Source organism: Solanum tuberosum, unplaced genomic scaffold (assembly GCF_000226075.1).
Source record: "Solanum tuberosum cultivar DM 1-3 516 R44 unplaced genomic scaffold, SolTub_3.0 scf00034, whole genome shotgun sequence".
NCBI lineage: Eukaryota > Viridiplantae > Streptophyta > Magnoliopsida > Solanales > Solanaceae > Solanum > Solanum tuberosum.
The window spans coordinates 650,435-664,280 of record NW_006238962.1 but is presented as its reverse complement, the minus strand read 5'-3'; the positions used below and the strand labels follow the sequence as shown (position 1 = coordinate 664,280).

The 13,846-nt window shown below is 33.4% G+C and overlaps 2 protein-coding genes across 2 annotated transcripts; one reads left to right on the top strand and one right to left on the bottom strand.

Moving 5' to 3' along the window:
• The first annotated feature begins 590 nt into the window (after positions 1 to 590).
• On the top strand, positions 591 to 5,034 carry LOC102585215 (exocyst complex component SEC15A). The gene is made up of 2 exons (XM_006342412.2): positions 591 to 752; positions 1,751 to 5,034. The coding sequence occupies exon 2, from the start codon at positions 1,766 to 1,768 to the stop codon at positions 4,139 to 4,141; it is 2,376 nt and encodes a 791-aa protein (XP_006342474.1). The 5' UTR covers positions 591 to 752; positions 1,751 to 1,765; the 3' UTR covers positions 4,142 to 5,034.
• Positions 5,035 to 5,722: 688 nt separating this feature from the next.
• Positions 5,723 to 8,721, bottom strand: LOC102584897 (40S ribosomal protein S6-1-like). The gene is given in 6 exon segments (NM_001288025.1): positions 5,723 to 6,155; positions 6,232 to 6,504; positions 6,602 to 6,710; positions 6,802 to 6,859; positions 8,489 to 8,553; positions 8,664 to 8,721. Coding segments are annotated over 6 exon segments (750 nt in total). The 5' UTR covers positions 8,670 to 8,721; the 3' UTR covers positions 5,723 to 5,916.
• Positions 8,722 to 13,846: the final 5,125 nt, after the last annotated feature.

Genomic DNA, 13,846 nt, shown 5'->3' with positions numbered 1-13,846 from the left:
AAGCATATAATCTAACATTTTGCATTGCAAGACTCATTGAATAAATTATTTAAGTATTTTTTTATTTATTTCTTATTCGATATATGGAAGTCTTAATAGAATCTAACTAAATTTGAAATTAGTGTATTGTAAGACTCACTTCTGAAACAACGTTCTCAACAATAAACATTTCATTTCTAAAAACTCAAATCTGAAACCACTGATCAAGAATGACGATATCTCCCGCAATAATTCATATTGCATTTTAAGTTGTTCATCATATATTATAATTTAAACATTCATAACGTCTATATTACAATCCCATTATTATTAATCTACATATTGATATTTTATATTATTATTTTGTTCTGTAACTTGTTCACCGACCAAACGAACCCTTTTAATACTAATTATGTCGCCTAAACATGTGCCGGAACTTGCCTTCAAAGGAAGATGGTGTTTTTCCCGACATTGATATACACCCTTTGACTCATTTGTTGATCCAAATAATAAAACACAAAAATAATACTAACAAATAAATAATTAATAAAATAAAATAAAATAAATAGTTTTAATTATTTTAAAATTATTTATTTATTATTATTCTCAAATCAAACCTAAAGAACATCTGAGAAAACAGAGAAACATTGTGTTGGTCGGCAAAAAATGCCACTGAAGGAAATCACAAGGTACAAAATCTAGCCAAGATTCAATTTTTATATCAAGAAAAGAAAAGGGGAAAGCATAAAACTTTCTGAAATTACTTCTTTTGAGTAAGTTACTGAATCTTTATTCCATTTTTAGCTTCATTTTTTTCTTATTTTTTGTTGGTTTTCATGTTTTTGCATCATGGGTGAGGTTTATAATGTAGACCCATTTGGGTATTTTTTGTGTATTGTTTATGGTATGATGATCCAGGTGTGTTATAGTGTTTTTTTTTGCTCAATTTTGTGTTAAAGTTGTAAGCTTTATGCTTTATTTTGTTGTTAATGGAGTTGTAGCTTATTTTCTTGTTTCTTCTGTTTGTGATGAGTGTGTTATGTTCAGATTTTGGGTTATTTGTTGAAATTTGATGATTTTGGTGTATTTACTATTTACTTGCTTAAATTTTTCTTTTTGCAGCTTATTTGCTTGTTTTGCTATCTGTGATTTCTGGTTGAGATGAGGGTGTTATGTTCAGATTTTGGGTAATTTGTTGATTTTGATGGTTTTGGTGTATCTGTTATTTGCTTGGTTAATGGTTAAAATAAAGTAGAGAAGTTTTTACTTATAGCATTGGTTGGTTATTTGTTTGGTTTTTATTTGTATGGTTTTTGTTCAATTTTTACAGTGGATGATGTTTGTTATGTAGACCTATTAGAGGTATCCTGGTTCAGTCTTTGTGATCCGATGATTTTGGGACATCCCTTCCGGTGGTTTGGTGAAATTGGAATGAACTTGAATTCTAGTTTCAGTTGTGCAGAGATGAACATATAATTGTAGGAAACATTTCCTGGTGTTCATGGAACAATGTAATAGTTTGGATGAAGCTAAATTATCTCCCTTCCATTTTGTTGTTGGCTGGGTTAACGAGGGAAGGGAGAGGAATGGATGGATGATTTAAATGTCGGAATTATTTCCTTCTCCAGTGTTTTGGAAATAAATTAAGATGTACCTCTTATTTTTCTCTCTTTTTCCTTTCCCTTTCTCTTTGCGGGGAGGGACTTATGTTTCCCCTGTATGTGGAACTTAGCCACACATTAGCTGAAGTATCTTGAATTTAAATATGCAGGGCAAGGTAGTAACCATGACCGCTAAAACCAGGAGGAGAATGGCCACAGAAAATGGGGACACAACTACAGCAGAAGATTCTGTTCTTGTGACTATGATCAGTAATGGGGAAGATCTAGGTCCTATGGTCAGGCTTGCTTTTGAAAGCGGGAAGCCTGATGCCCTTCTACAGCAACTTAAGAATGTCGTCAAAAAGAAAGAAGTTGAAATAGAGGAGCTTTGTAAGCTTCACTATGAGGAATTTATTATTGCGGTGGATGAGCTGCGTGGAGTCTTGGTTGATGCAGAAGAGTTAAAGGCTGAGTTGCAAACTGATAATCTGAAGCTTCAAGATGTCGGGAGTGTCCTTCTCTTAAAACTTGAAGAGCTTCTTGAATCTTTTTCAATTAAGAAAAATGTTACAGAAGCAATTAAGATGTCAGGCAACTGTGTCCAAGTGTTAGAACTTTGTGCGAAGTGTAACAACCACGTTTCTGAAGGTCGGTTTTACCCTGCTATCAAGGCTATTGATCTGATTGAGAAAAGTTATTTGCAGAACATTCCCGTCAAGCCACTCAGGACTATGATAGAGAAGAGAATACCACTGATTAAATTGCATATTGAGAAGAGAGTAACCAGTGAAGTTAATGAATGGCTAGTTCACATAAGGAGTACAGCAAAGGATATTGGGCAAACTGCAATAGGATATGCTGCATCTGCTCGTCAGAGGGATGAGGATATGCTAGCCCGTCAAAGAAAAGCCGAGGAACAAAGTTGTTTGGGATTAGGAGACTTCACTTATACCCTAGATGTTGAAGAGATTAATGAAGAATCTGTCTTAAAGTTTGACCTGACGCCTCTTTATCGAGCATGTCACATTCATGGTTGTATGGGGATCCAAGAGCAGTTCCGTGAATATTACTACAAGAATCGCTTATTGCAGCTGAGTTCAGATTTGCAGATTTCATTGTCACAACCATTCTTAGAATCCCATCAAATCTTCTTGGCTCAGATTGCAGGTTATTTCATTGTTGAGGATCGAGTATTAAGGACTGCTGGTGGCCTGCTCTTGCCTAATCAGGTTGAGACAATGTGGGAAACAGCTGTAGGTAAAGTGACTTCACTCTTGGAAGAACAATTCTCTCACATGGATTCTGCCAGTCATCTCCTCATGGTCAAGGATTATGTGACTCTTCTTGGGTCAACCCTCAGACAGTATGGCTATGAAGTGAGCTCGATTCTTGGGACTCTAAATAGTAGTCGAGAAAAATATCATGAACTTCTTTTGGCAGAGTGTAGGCATCAAATAACTGCTGTAGTCACCAATGATACATTTGAGCAGATGGTTATGAAGAGGGAGTCGGATTATCAGGCAAATGTTTTATTGTTCCATCTACAAACCTCTGATATAATGCCAGCTTTCCCTTTTATTGCTCCATTCTCTTCCATGGTGCCGGAATGCTGTCGCATCGTTAAGTCATTCATCAAAGATTCTGTCAATTACTTATCATATGGAAGCCAAATGAATTTTTTTGATTTTGTCAAAAAGTATTTGGATAAGCTCTTGATTGATGTACTGAATGAAGTCCTACTTGAGACTATCTACAGTGGTACAACTGGTGTGTCTCAGGCAATGCAAATTGCTGCAAATATAGCTGTTTTTGAAAGGGCTTGTGATTTCTTTCTTCAACATGCAGCCCAACAATGCGGCATTCCTGTCCGTTTAGTTGAAAGGCCTCAAGGCAGTTTAACAGCCAAGATTGTCCTTAAAACTTCAAGAGATGCTGCTTATATTGCATTACTAAGCTTAGTAAATGCAAAATTGGATGAATTCATGTCACTCACAGGAAATATCCATTGGACAGCAGATGATGCCCCACAGCAAGGCAATGAATGCATGAATGAGGTGGTTATATATCTCGACACCCTCTTGTCTACTGCTCAACAAATTTTACCTCTGGATGCTTTGTATAAAGTTGGGATTGGAGCTCTTGAGCATATCTCCAATTCAATTGTGGGAACTTTTCTGAGTGACTCGATAAAGAGATTCAATGTTAATGCAGTAATGAGCATCAACCACGATTTGAAAGCATTGGAGTCTTTTGCTGATGAGAGGTTTCACAGTACTGGGCTGAGTGAAGTTTACAAGGACGATAGCTTTCGAAGTTGCTTGGTAGAAGTTAGACAATTAATAAACCTCCTCCTAAGCAGTCAACCAGAGAACTTCATGAATCCTGTGATAAGGGAGAAGAACTATAATGCTCTAGATTATAAAAAAGTTTCTACTATCTGTGACAAGTATAAAGATTCAGCTGATGGACTCTTTGGAAGTCTTTCAAGCAGAAACACAAAGCAGAGTGCTCGTAAAAAATCAATGGATGTGTTGAAGAAGAGATTGCGGGATTTCAACTGAAACTTATGATAAGTGAATGAGAAACTAGCTTTTTCTGTTAGAAGTAAATGAAAAACTTTATTTCCTGCTGATTTTGCTTCCGAAAGATTCACATTAGCTGTATCTTCGTTTTCAACCATGTTAGCACTACTTTGGTCATTTGGATAAGAACTCATCAGCTTTGCAGATAAGATGCCATTGACTCTGTTTGATAGAATGTCTTCGTAGCAATTATGTGAAACAAAATGGAACTCCAGATGCATTTCATATTATGATATATCTTTCCTGCTAGTCTACTCGTCTTTTTTTCCACTTCCACCCCTAAGAAAGTGTTTTTGTGTTGAACCCTATGGATACAACTGCACTTCTAACGGTTGGTCTGTCTTGAAAATCACTTCCCGGTGAATCCTATCCAAGGACATCAGGCACAAATTTAGCACTTCTGTAAAGTGTTCCACACCAATAGCTACAGCAGAAACTCTACCTGTATCTGCAGCAAAATCAGGTGCGGAGCCAGAAAATCAATACAAGACTCCCATTGTATTGTCAATGAAGCGGAGGTTAATGGATCTGAAGGAAAGTGGATCATGCCATCTCATAAGACAACCAATGTTTTGCTCATATTTTCTCTTTCGATTGTGACACCCTCATGTCTATCCTGATTCCTGAACGAAGGCAGATCCTTGATGCTGGTGCCTTATTATAGGTAATGCTTATGGCTTTCAATTGCAGAAAGTCATGCTGTAGTTACCTTCTCAACGTTACCAATCTCGTGTTTTGCTTCTCTTTTTGTTTTTGGTTCAGCCTGATTTATCCAGTTGTTGAGGGCAGCAAACTTGTTCAGATTTTTATGTATTTTGATGCTTTTTACCTCTAGGTGGGTAATTTACATGTCCATGTTCATACTATGGTCATTCGTGATTGTTGTTTCTTGTACTTCCATTACTTCTTTCACTGGACTGCTTTGAACTGTTTTTTCTCGAGTTAGGGGGTCTATCGGAATCAACCTCTCTACCTCTGAGGTAGGGCTAAGGTCTGCGTACACTTTATCCTTCACGGACTTCATTTTGTGGGATTAGACTAGGTATGTTGTTGATCATCCTCAACAATAGTGGATGCACAGAAAGGAAGTGACTGCAGACATGACCGCTTTACTTTGGACATGTGTTAAGAATTTTGTTGGACTAAAGGTAGAGGGGCAGGCACATTGTCCATCGAGATTGGAATAGTAAACCACCGAGTCCTTGAGAATTGTTTGGTTATAAAAAAGAAAGAGATCGTAAAAGATATTTAATTCAAAACTTAACCTTCTAGGATTTTTGGGTTATCATAAGGAGGAGAAAAACAAAGGCTCACCCAGAAGGAGGTGAGATAGGCAAAGAGGTAGCTTGCATCTAAGCCATACCCAGCCATGAAGATTACAAGGTTTAATAAGGATAAAATGTACGCGAACCTTATGTCATCCCTACGTGAGGTAGGTAGGAGGTAGAGAGGTCGTTTCCAATAAGACTCTTGGCAACTTCATGTAAATGTGGTATGAAAATTTCAAACATTTCATAGAACAAGTTAAGAACCCAAACCAATTATAAAGAAGGAACAAAATAATAAAAGTCGGGATGATTTCATTCAACAAGTACTAAACAACCAAAATCTTTGATCGGAAAGATCACATAGTAAACGATACACTAACTTAAACTCATCAACTCAGAGCATTAAAAAAGCTACCACAAGCAACATCCAGCAATAGCTATAACAGACCAGATCCAGATATCACAGATTGCTTCTTCCCAATGAACTTAAGCAGCAATAGATGGCTTGGAAGCGGCAGAAAGTCTAGACCTCTTCTTAGCCAAACTCTCACTTCGCCTTTCCCTTTGTTCCTTCAACCTAGACGCTAAAAGCTTCTGATAATCAGCTGCTTCTGACTTGGCCTTGGCAATTCTCTTCTTCTTGTCGGCGATTCTTGCTCTCTTCCTCTGGAGAGTCAATGGCGTTACCAGCCTCTGGATCTTAGGAGCCTTGCTAACCTCTTTCCCTGCCACACCATAGCAACACAGTCAACATTCAAGAATGAAACTGCCAACAAATAGAAGTATTGGTAGAAAACGAACCCTTTTTGTTTGTGAATGTTCGGCGATAGGTGTTGACATACTTCCTAACATCGTCATCCTTTCCAAGGTTGAAGAGCTTCCTAATCTTGGAAGCCCTTTTGGGACCTCTCATCCTAGGTTTTTCAGTGTCTGTCAGTCCGGGCAGATCATTCTCACCCTTCTTCACAATAACCAAATTCAGAACTGAAAGGTCAGGACTGACGATGCACCCACGGACAGACTTCCTTCTTCGCTCACCATTACGCCTACCATGACCACGGAAGCAAGGAGTGCCTGTTTAATGTGCATCAAATTAGATACTAAATAGCAACAGCTATACCGGAAAATAAATAAAATGCATATCTGACATAAAGCACTTCATTACAGATACCTCTGTAAAGCAGAAGACGAACACGGCCTGGAGTCAACACTCCCTGCTTCATTGGGAAACCTTGCTTGTCACATCCTCCCATAATCTTGAAAACGTATCCCTTGAACTCCTGTCAATTGGGAGACACAACATTAGTCTGAAATGAATTTGACTGCAATGGCAAAATTACCACCGGGCCACAAAGTGGACATGAGACCTACCTCTCCCAAAGCATCTCCGCTAACCTCCTGGGAGATCCTCTTGTCATAGAAAGCTCGGCTGCATAACAATTAAGTATCATTAACCAACAGTACTTCCGTATGCACATTTACTTGTCAGTCAATCATAATTCAACATTCAATGTGCTAATGAAATATCGAGACTGCCAAATAAATCTGACAGTGACAACTATACATCAAACTAAGCAACATTCCAAAACAAACGTACAGTCGAGTAAAGAGCAGAAATGAAAATATATCTCATCTTTTCATCAAGAAATAATATCCAGAATTTCTCACTACATCATCATATGCATGGGACTGAATACTATAGTGGGCTTGTTAGATATACTCTTCCTTGTTAGTCAGTCCCAAAAAGAATTGACACATTTCTATATTAAGTAACAATTTGACTATAAAATGGCTTATTTGCCCTTAATGAAATGATTTACAGCCACACAAATTTCTATCATTCATTTTGGACCACAAGTTTTAAAAGTCTTCCTTTCTTTCTTAAACTCTGTGCTGAGTCAAAGTACCTCACATAAAATGGGACGGAGGGAGTATAATAACAGATCTAGGTGGGGAACTTGTGAACCAAACACAAGCATGCATATGTATATACAGTAGTCTCTATCAACAGTAGCAAAAAATAATTTGAGATGGCATCAAGAGTAGTTTTTTTGTAAATTAAAATATCAACAAAAGTTCAAAAGGCAAAAATGAAAAAGAGCTCAAAGATTGGTTTTTTTAATAATTAAGAACGCAAGGATTGGTTCATTGACTAGTATTGAAAAACAATATAAGAGAATAATAATTACTTCATATTTGATTTGTTATTGAGATATCTATAATGGAACTGGTTTTAAATTGCACTAGGAAATTCTCAAAAAATAATTGTCTATTTTCTAAATTAATATATTCTATTTTGCAAGTTCTATTGTCATGTTATGATAACTAGAGAGACAATAAGTCCATTTTTCAGATGAAAAGGTAAATTATAACAGATTATCCATTTCTAATTATCTCAAATAAAGAATACTTCTAATGAGGAATCTGAAATGCCAGTAAACTAAATATAGGGTAAATGGATATATAAAGGTTGAATGGATTAGCTTTTTCTAACTTCAAAATCATAACAACGAATTTACTAGAAACAAATGAGAGATAATCAATAGCAAAATACACAGTAGCATTGCAAATTACATTATTGGTATCTACCTATCTTCAAGTTGTTGCTATTGACTCTTTTACATTGTTAGTTCAATCAAGACCTATCGGAAACACCATTTCTACCTTCTAGGAGTAAGGTCTGCATACACTCTAAGCTCCTTGTACCCCATTTGTGGGATTACTTTGTTGCTGTTGATACTTGTTCAGCTATGGTTAATACATGTTTTGTTATTCCATACTAAGGTTGATGTAAAACACTGTATCAAAGCATACAGATCCTTTAATTTCAAAACCTCAAATCACTCAGCTTACTACAAACTTCCACAACTTCATACTATTAAAGGATATTAACAGCAGAATTGTACAATTTGAGTTTCATTCTTCACACGTACCAAAAAGTATGTTCAATTAAATAAGAAACAGAGATATCTAACAATGAACCATAAAAAATGTATACAAACTACACCAAAAGCAGCAAATCCTATTACATTTCATAAAAGGAATATGATAGCCTTACAGTTTCTGGTCATCATCGATCTCGAGCTTCTTCTGGCACCCAGTAGTCGGGTTCGCAATGTTGAACTGCAAAAACAAACAACAAAATCACAATAAATTGAGCAAATTCACAAAGAAAAATTCGTACAAATCTACAACATTGATAGAAACTGAAGATTTAGGGTTAATTAACGTACCTTCATCTTCGATTGAACTCAATGGAAGCGATGAAACTCTGAAACTTTCACGCTGAGCCCCTCTCTCTCTCTCACTCTCTGAGCTAGGGTTTACAGAGAAGACATTTTTATATACAGGCTTTTCTAGGTCAGCAATGTAATGGGCTTTTGGGCTTTGGGCTTTAGAAATTTGGGTCATTGTGAAGTATTTGGGCTTTTCTATATGTCCTTTCAAAAAAGGCCTATTTGATAATATTAGATTTTAAGCTACTATTTAAATTTTGTCCTTATTTTAGATAGTTGTGCAAATATAGCCTATTGAGAAATTAGCCATCTAAGCAATGTTAAAGTGAGGTCTAATGTTTGTTTAAATTTACGGATAAAATATTAGATTGTCATCTAACGTTTGTAATAATTTTAAAATTTTAGATAGTGGTATATTGTTTTCTTATAAATAAAATTCAGTTTGCTCGGAAGGGAACTATATATTGTGATCTAGGAGTGGCAAAATCAGTAATAAAATGATGATTTTTCAACCTGTTTTAAAGTTTGAATAAGTTAGTAACTCGCTTATTTATTAACTTGACTCATTTTAACTCATTTAGTTCGGCTCATTTAAAAATCGGAATGATATATGATTGACTCATGAGAAACTTTGTTTGAATTTCTTAAAAGAGATTAGATTTTTTACTTGATTATTTTATATATTAATAATAATAAGGATTTTTTAAAATGATGTATTCGAATAAACTAGGAGAAACCAATTTTTGAATTTAAACTTAGAAAGAATTGATGGCATGTTGGGTTATGACCCGATTTTCAACTCATTTCAGCACAATCCGCTTCAGCTCAAATAACACTTAAATGAGTCATTAACCTGTTATTTCTTAACGCAACTCATTTTGACAATTTCAAATTCAACTCAACTTATTCATTTGACATTTTTATCGTGATCTAAAAGATTTATAAATTATATTGTTTTCTGATGAGTTAATTAAATGGATATTTTATGATCTTGTAAATCCATTTTCATGGTCAATCATCCTATCTATTTAACTTTATGATACTTAAAGCTGAAATAATTGTGGTATTATATTTTTGAAATTGCCAAAGATGTGAGGTACTTAGCTTTATTATGATAATAACTTTTGAGAATGATTGTTTATAGATATTCTCCCAATTCTTTGTAATTTAATCTTTTTCTACTTTGAAATTTCTAATAATGTCATCTTTACAAAAAGGGAAAATAAGATAACGTAAGATTTTCGAATGTACCAATAAGTGTTCGATACACGTCTCAAAACAATTAGTTTACCATATGCAATCATCATTTTACAAGAAGTTGAGACTTTTCTTCTTCTATTTTTTTTTATAAAAAGGAAGAATAATAACAAATAATTAGTAGGGAGGGAAAATATGTACATATTTTAATTTAATTTTACAATATTTATGTATTACTAAATGTGTCCTCTAGTATTGACAAATTCATAATTTTACCTCAAATCTATGTGTTAAAATAAGTACAAATAACATATATCCTTAAAAAATCAATAAATATTAACATTGATCGATTATTTAAACTTTTACGTTATTAATAGTAGATATTCATTCATATCGAATCTTAATTAAGAAAAAAAACAAAAAAAAAAAACAATGTGTTGATCAAATCATGTGACGAAAGTCACGGGCCGGATAACACTGCGGCTGATTGCATTGTTACCGACAATGCCAGGAAGCAAGGAATAATTTCCAGGCCTCACGCGCCGTATCAAGCGCGTTACCTATTTCACCAATAATTACAAGTCTAACAGGATCTTAAAGGAATGATTAGCTTAATCTAATTTCTACCTACTTTTTCGGATTTTGCTCTTCCATCGAGTAACATGGAAGCTTTTCTAAAATCATACTCCCTCCGTCCCATTTTATGTGGCAACATTTCCTTTTTGGTCAGTCCCAAAAAGAATGTCACTTTCCTTATATGGTAAGTATTTAAAGGTGCAATTCCTCTTTTACCCTTGTTGGTCCCACTTAATCTTAAAATAATACTCCAATACATTTATGAGGAGAGAGAAAAGTGAGTGTACTTTTTAAAGGGCAATTTGGTAAACATTTCAAAGTCTTCATTTATTTCTTAAACTCCGTGCCCGGTCAAATGTTGCCACATAAAATGGGACGGAGGGAGTAATAAAATTTAAATTTTGAATTTGTATTTATCATTTAGTCCAAAACTAAATGAGCTAATTCCTCATTCTATTTGAGTACATGTAACATTTATAACATTTTCTTATTAAAGAAAACTTAAAAGTTTGAGTCCAAAGAAAAAGGTGGTTATAATCAAGATTAATAGGTACTCTAATGGTACTTGCAAAATTACGGCAAGAAAATTTGAAATTAGCTAGGTAATTTATCGGTAATTTTTAGATAACTCGTTATGAGCTAATTGAATTTTCTTATTATTCGTTACTAATATGTAACTATATGAGATCATTAGCAGGAGATTTTTACTATTTAGTTACAAAATTTCGTCTCCCTATTTTCTCATTTTTGAATAATAAATCTATTACGAAAAGGTGTGAATTCAATTTTTACCATCTCCATCCCCTTTCGCTTCGCTAATCCTCAATGGACAATACCGTCATTGTTTAATTAGGGAAACAAATTGATCCTCTTTGTCAAAAAAAAAGGTTATATATACACTACATAGATAATTTAAAATTAAATTTCTGACTCCGCTACTAATTGTTAAAAAAAAAAAAAGACAAGGTGAGTTATGAGAAGATATGACAGTGGTAAGTTAAAGGCAAATTGGAAAAAAATATATGATGAGAAACGTGGAATTCCAAAGAAAAAATGTAAAGTAGGTGGGAGCATAGTGAGACTCCAACAAGAAAAAATTGTCTAGCAAAAGATAGATAATGTGAAAGATAAGTAGAAAAGGTACTACTAAAGTTCGCGTTGTGACGTGTAGTCATGCGGAAGTTTACAAATTGCAAATCATATGGTTGATAAATCAGACGATAAAAACTTATACTGAAAACATAATATTATTATATGAAAACTAATAGAAAAGAAAAATATTATAAATTGTTGAGAGAATAAATCTCTCATAAACAAGACTCTTAAACGCTACATTGTGGATGTTATTGTGTTCTTGATATGAGAAAAAGGGTCTTCAATTTATAGGATTCCAAACATTTCTTCTAAGGAAAGAATAAATCAAATATGGACGAAAATTATATTTTTCTTTCAGAAAAAGTTCAAGCATTTATGGTAATACTTTGATTTTTTTTTAAGGAAAAAAATAATCTTCAAATAAGGTAAGAAAATCAGGGTAAAACCCTAACAATGTGGTAAGTATTCTTTTATCTTTAATTAGAGATCTCATGTTTGAATCTCATCTGTGTATGCATGGAACATTTGGTATAGTGCGTTTTACTTTCAAAATGGGGACTTTCCGATACGAATATGAATTAATCAAATCTAATATAAATATCAGACATTGAGTAAAAAAGGGGAAAAAAGTAGAAAGGTGGCGAACAAGCCTAGCACGTATTGCATGCCACATTTGCCTTTTTTCCATTCACAAAAAGAAATGGAAACGTAACGCATTGCCGCAAATGTGTGTCTCCTTTTATTTCGGTTACTTTCGACAAACAAAAGAATAACTGTTAGGTAGAGTTGGAATTTTAAGTTTATAAGTTTAAAATTTGTCATAGTGAGACTTCCCCTCGATCCTCTCAAAATTATGTTTTTGCCTGTGTAATCATTCGACATTTCCAATTTACTAGTTCGACTAATTTATAATTAGTTAAAATGACTAATCGATCTTTGGCTATTGGTGAAGATTTTTAATTCTTAGAATTCGAACTCGCGATTCAAAAAAAAAAATGAGGGAAGGGAAGAATTCAAGTTGTATGTAGAGTTCTTTGTATTTTGCACTCATAATATATGGATATATTTTATATATATTTTATAATAAGTGATTTAATGAGGCAAGAATGTATATTGACTAGTCATAATTCATCACAATATCTATTTATTGACTTAATATAAACATTGAATACTGTATAAATTTTTACTTGAACTGAAATCGACTATATTTCTTAAAAGAAATAATGCAAAATGTCCTCTTTGACATAATACTCAAAACTTTAAAATCTTTGATAAAAATCTAGAATCCTCCTCAGATTAATTTATATTGATTTCTTTATCATAATTTAACTCTACTTGATAAGAAGGTATTTTTTTTACTTTATAATTCCATTTCTCAAAATGCACTTCATAAAGTAATTCTCCATTAATCTACTTCAAGATAAAATAATTATTTTATATATATATGATTTTATCTTTTTTCATTTTTATGACTTTTTTGACTCAACTTTGTGAAGTACTAATAAACAACATAATCAATTAAACAAAAAGAATCCAAAAAATCTTAAGTGGTACATGTATGAGTCCACTTACCAAAATTTCTATTTATTGCATTTTTATATGTGTTTCCTTAAAGAGAAGCAACAGTATATATTGATTAAAATAAAATGAGTCATGCCTTTGACGTATTTGACACTACTACTTAGAATAGATATAAGTCTTTTTTTAAAAAAAAATTGGTGAGTGACAAATTAAAACTCAAATTATGTAACTATCATAAACAAATGTATTCTCTAACATGAATCAATGAAAAATTTATATCATAAGAGACATAATTTTTTTATTTATTTCATATTAAACCAACTCACATGATTAGTAAAACGTATAGCGGGCCGCAGAAGCTATTGGGTCGCAAGACTAAATACTCTTGGATAATCAATAGTAAAGTAAAATAGTACTCTGAGCGAAGGAAGGGCCGGAAAACATATTCTCATTGAAATACTGAAAGATTTCTTTTCTTCCTCGGTTCAATAAAAAATAATTAAGAATATAGTCACTAAATATTTTCTAACGAAAATTTTCAATAGAAAATAGTAATTTTTTAATAGCGTGACAGAATTATTTGTAAAGATATATTATTATACTTCCTCTTTTAGAAAGATCTAATTGGTTGATTTTTAAATATGGTTTTGCTAGATGATCAACAATCTCATACTCATGGTCAGTCGATGGAAAAAAACAAAATATTACAACTTTGAAAAAAATAGTAAAAAAATGTTTTTCCTTTATGTTTTTTTTTAATCTTTTCAACATGCATGCAGATAAGTAATATA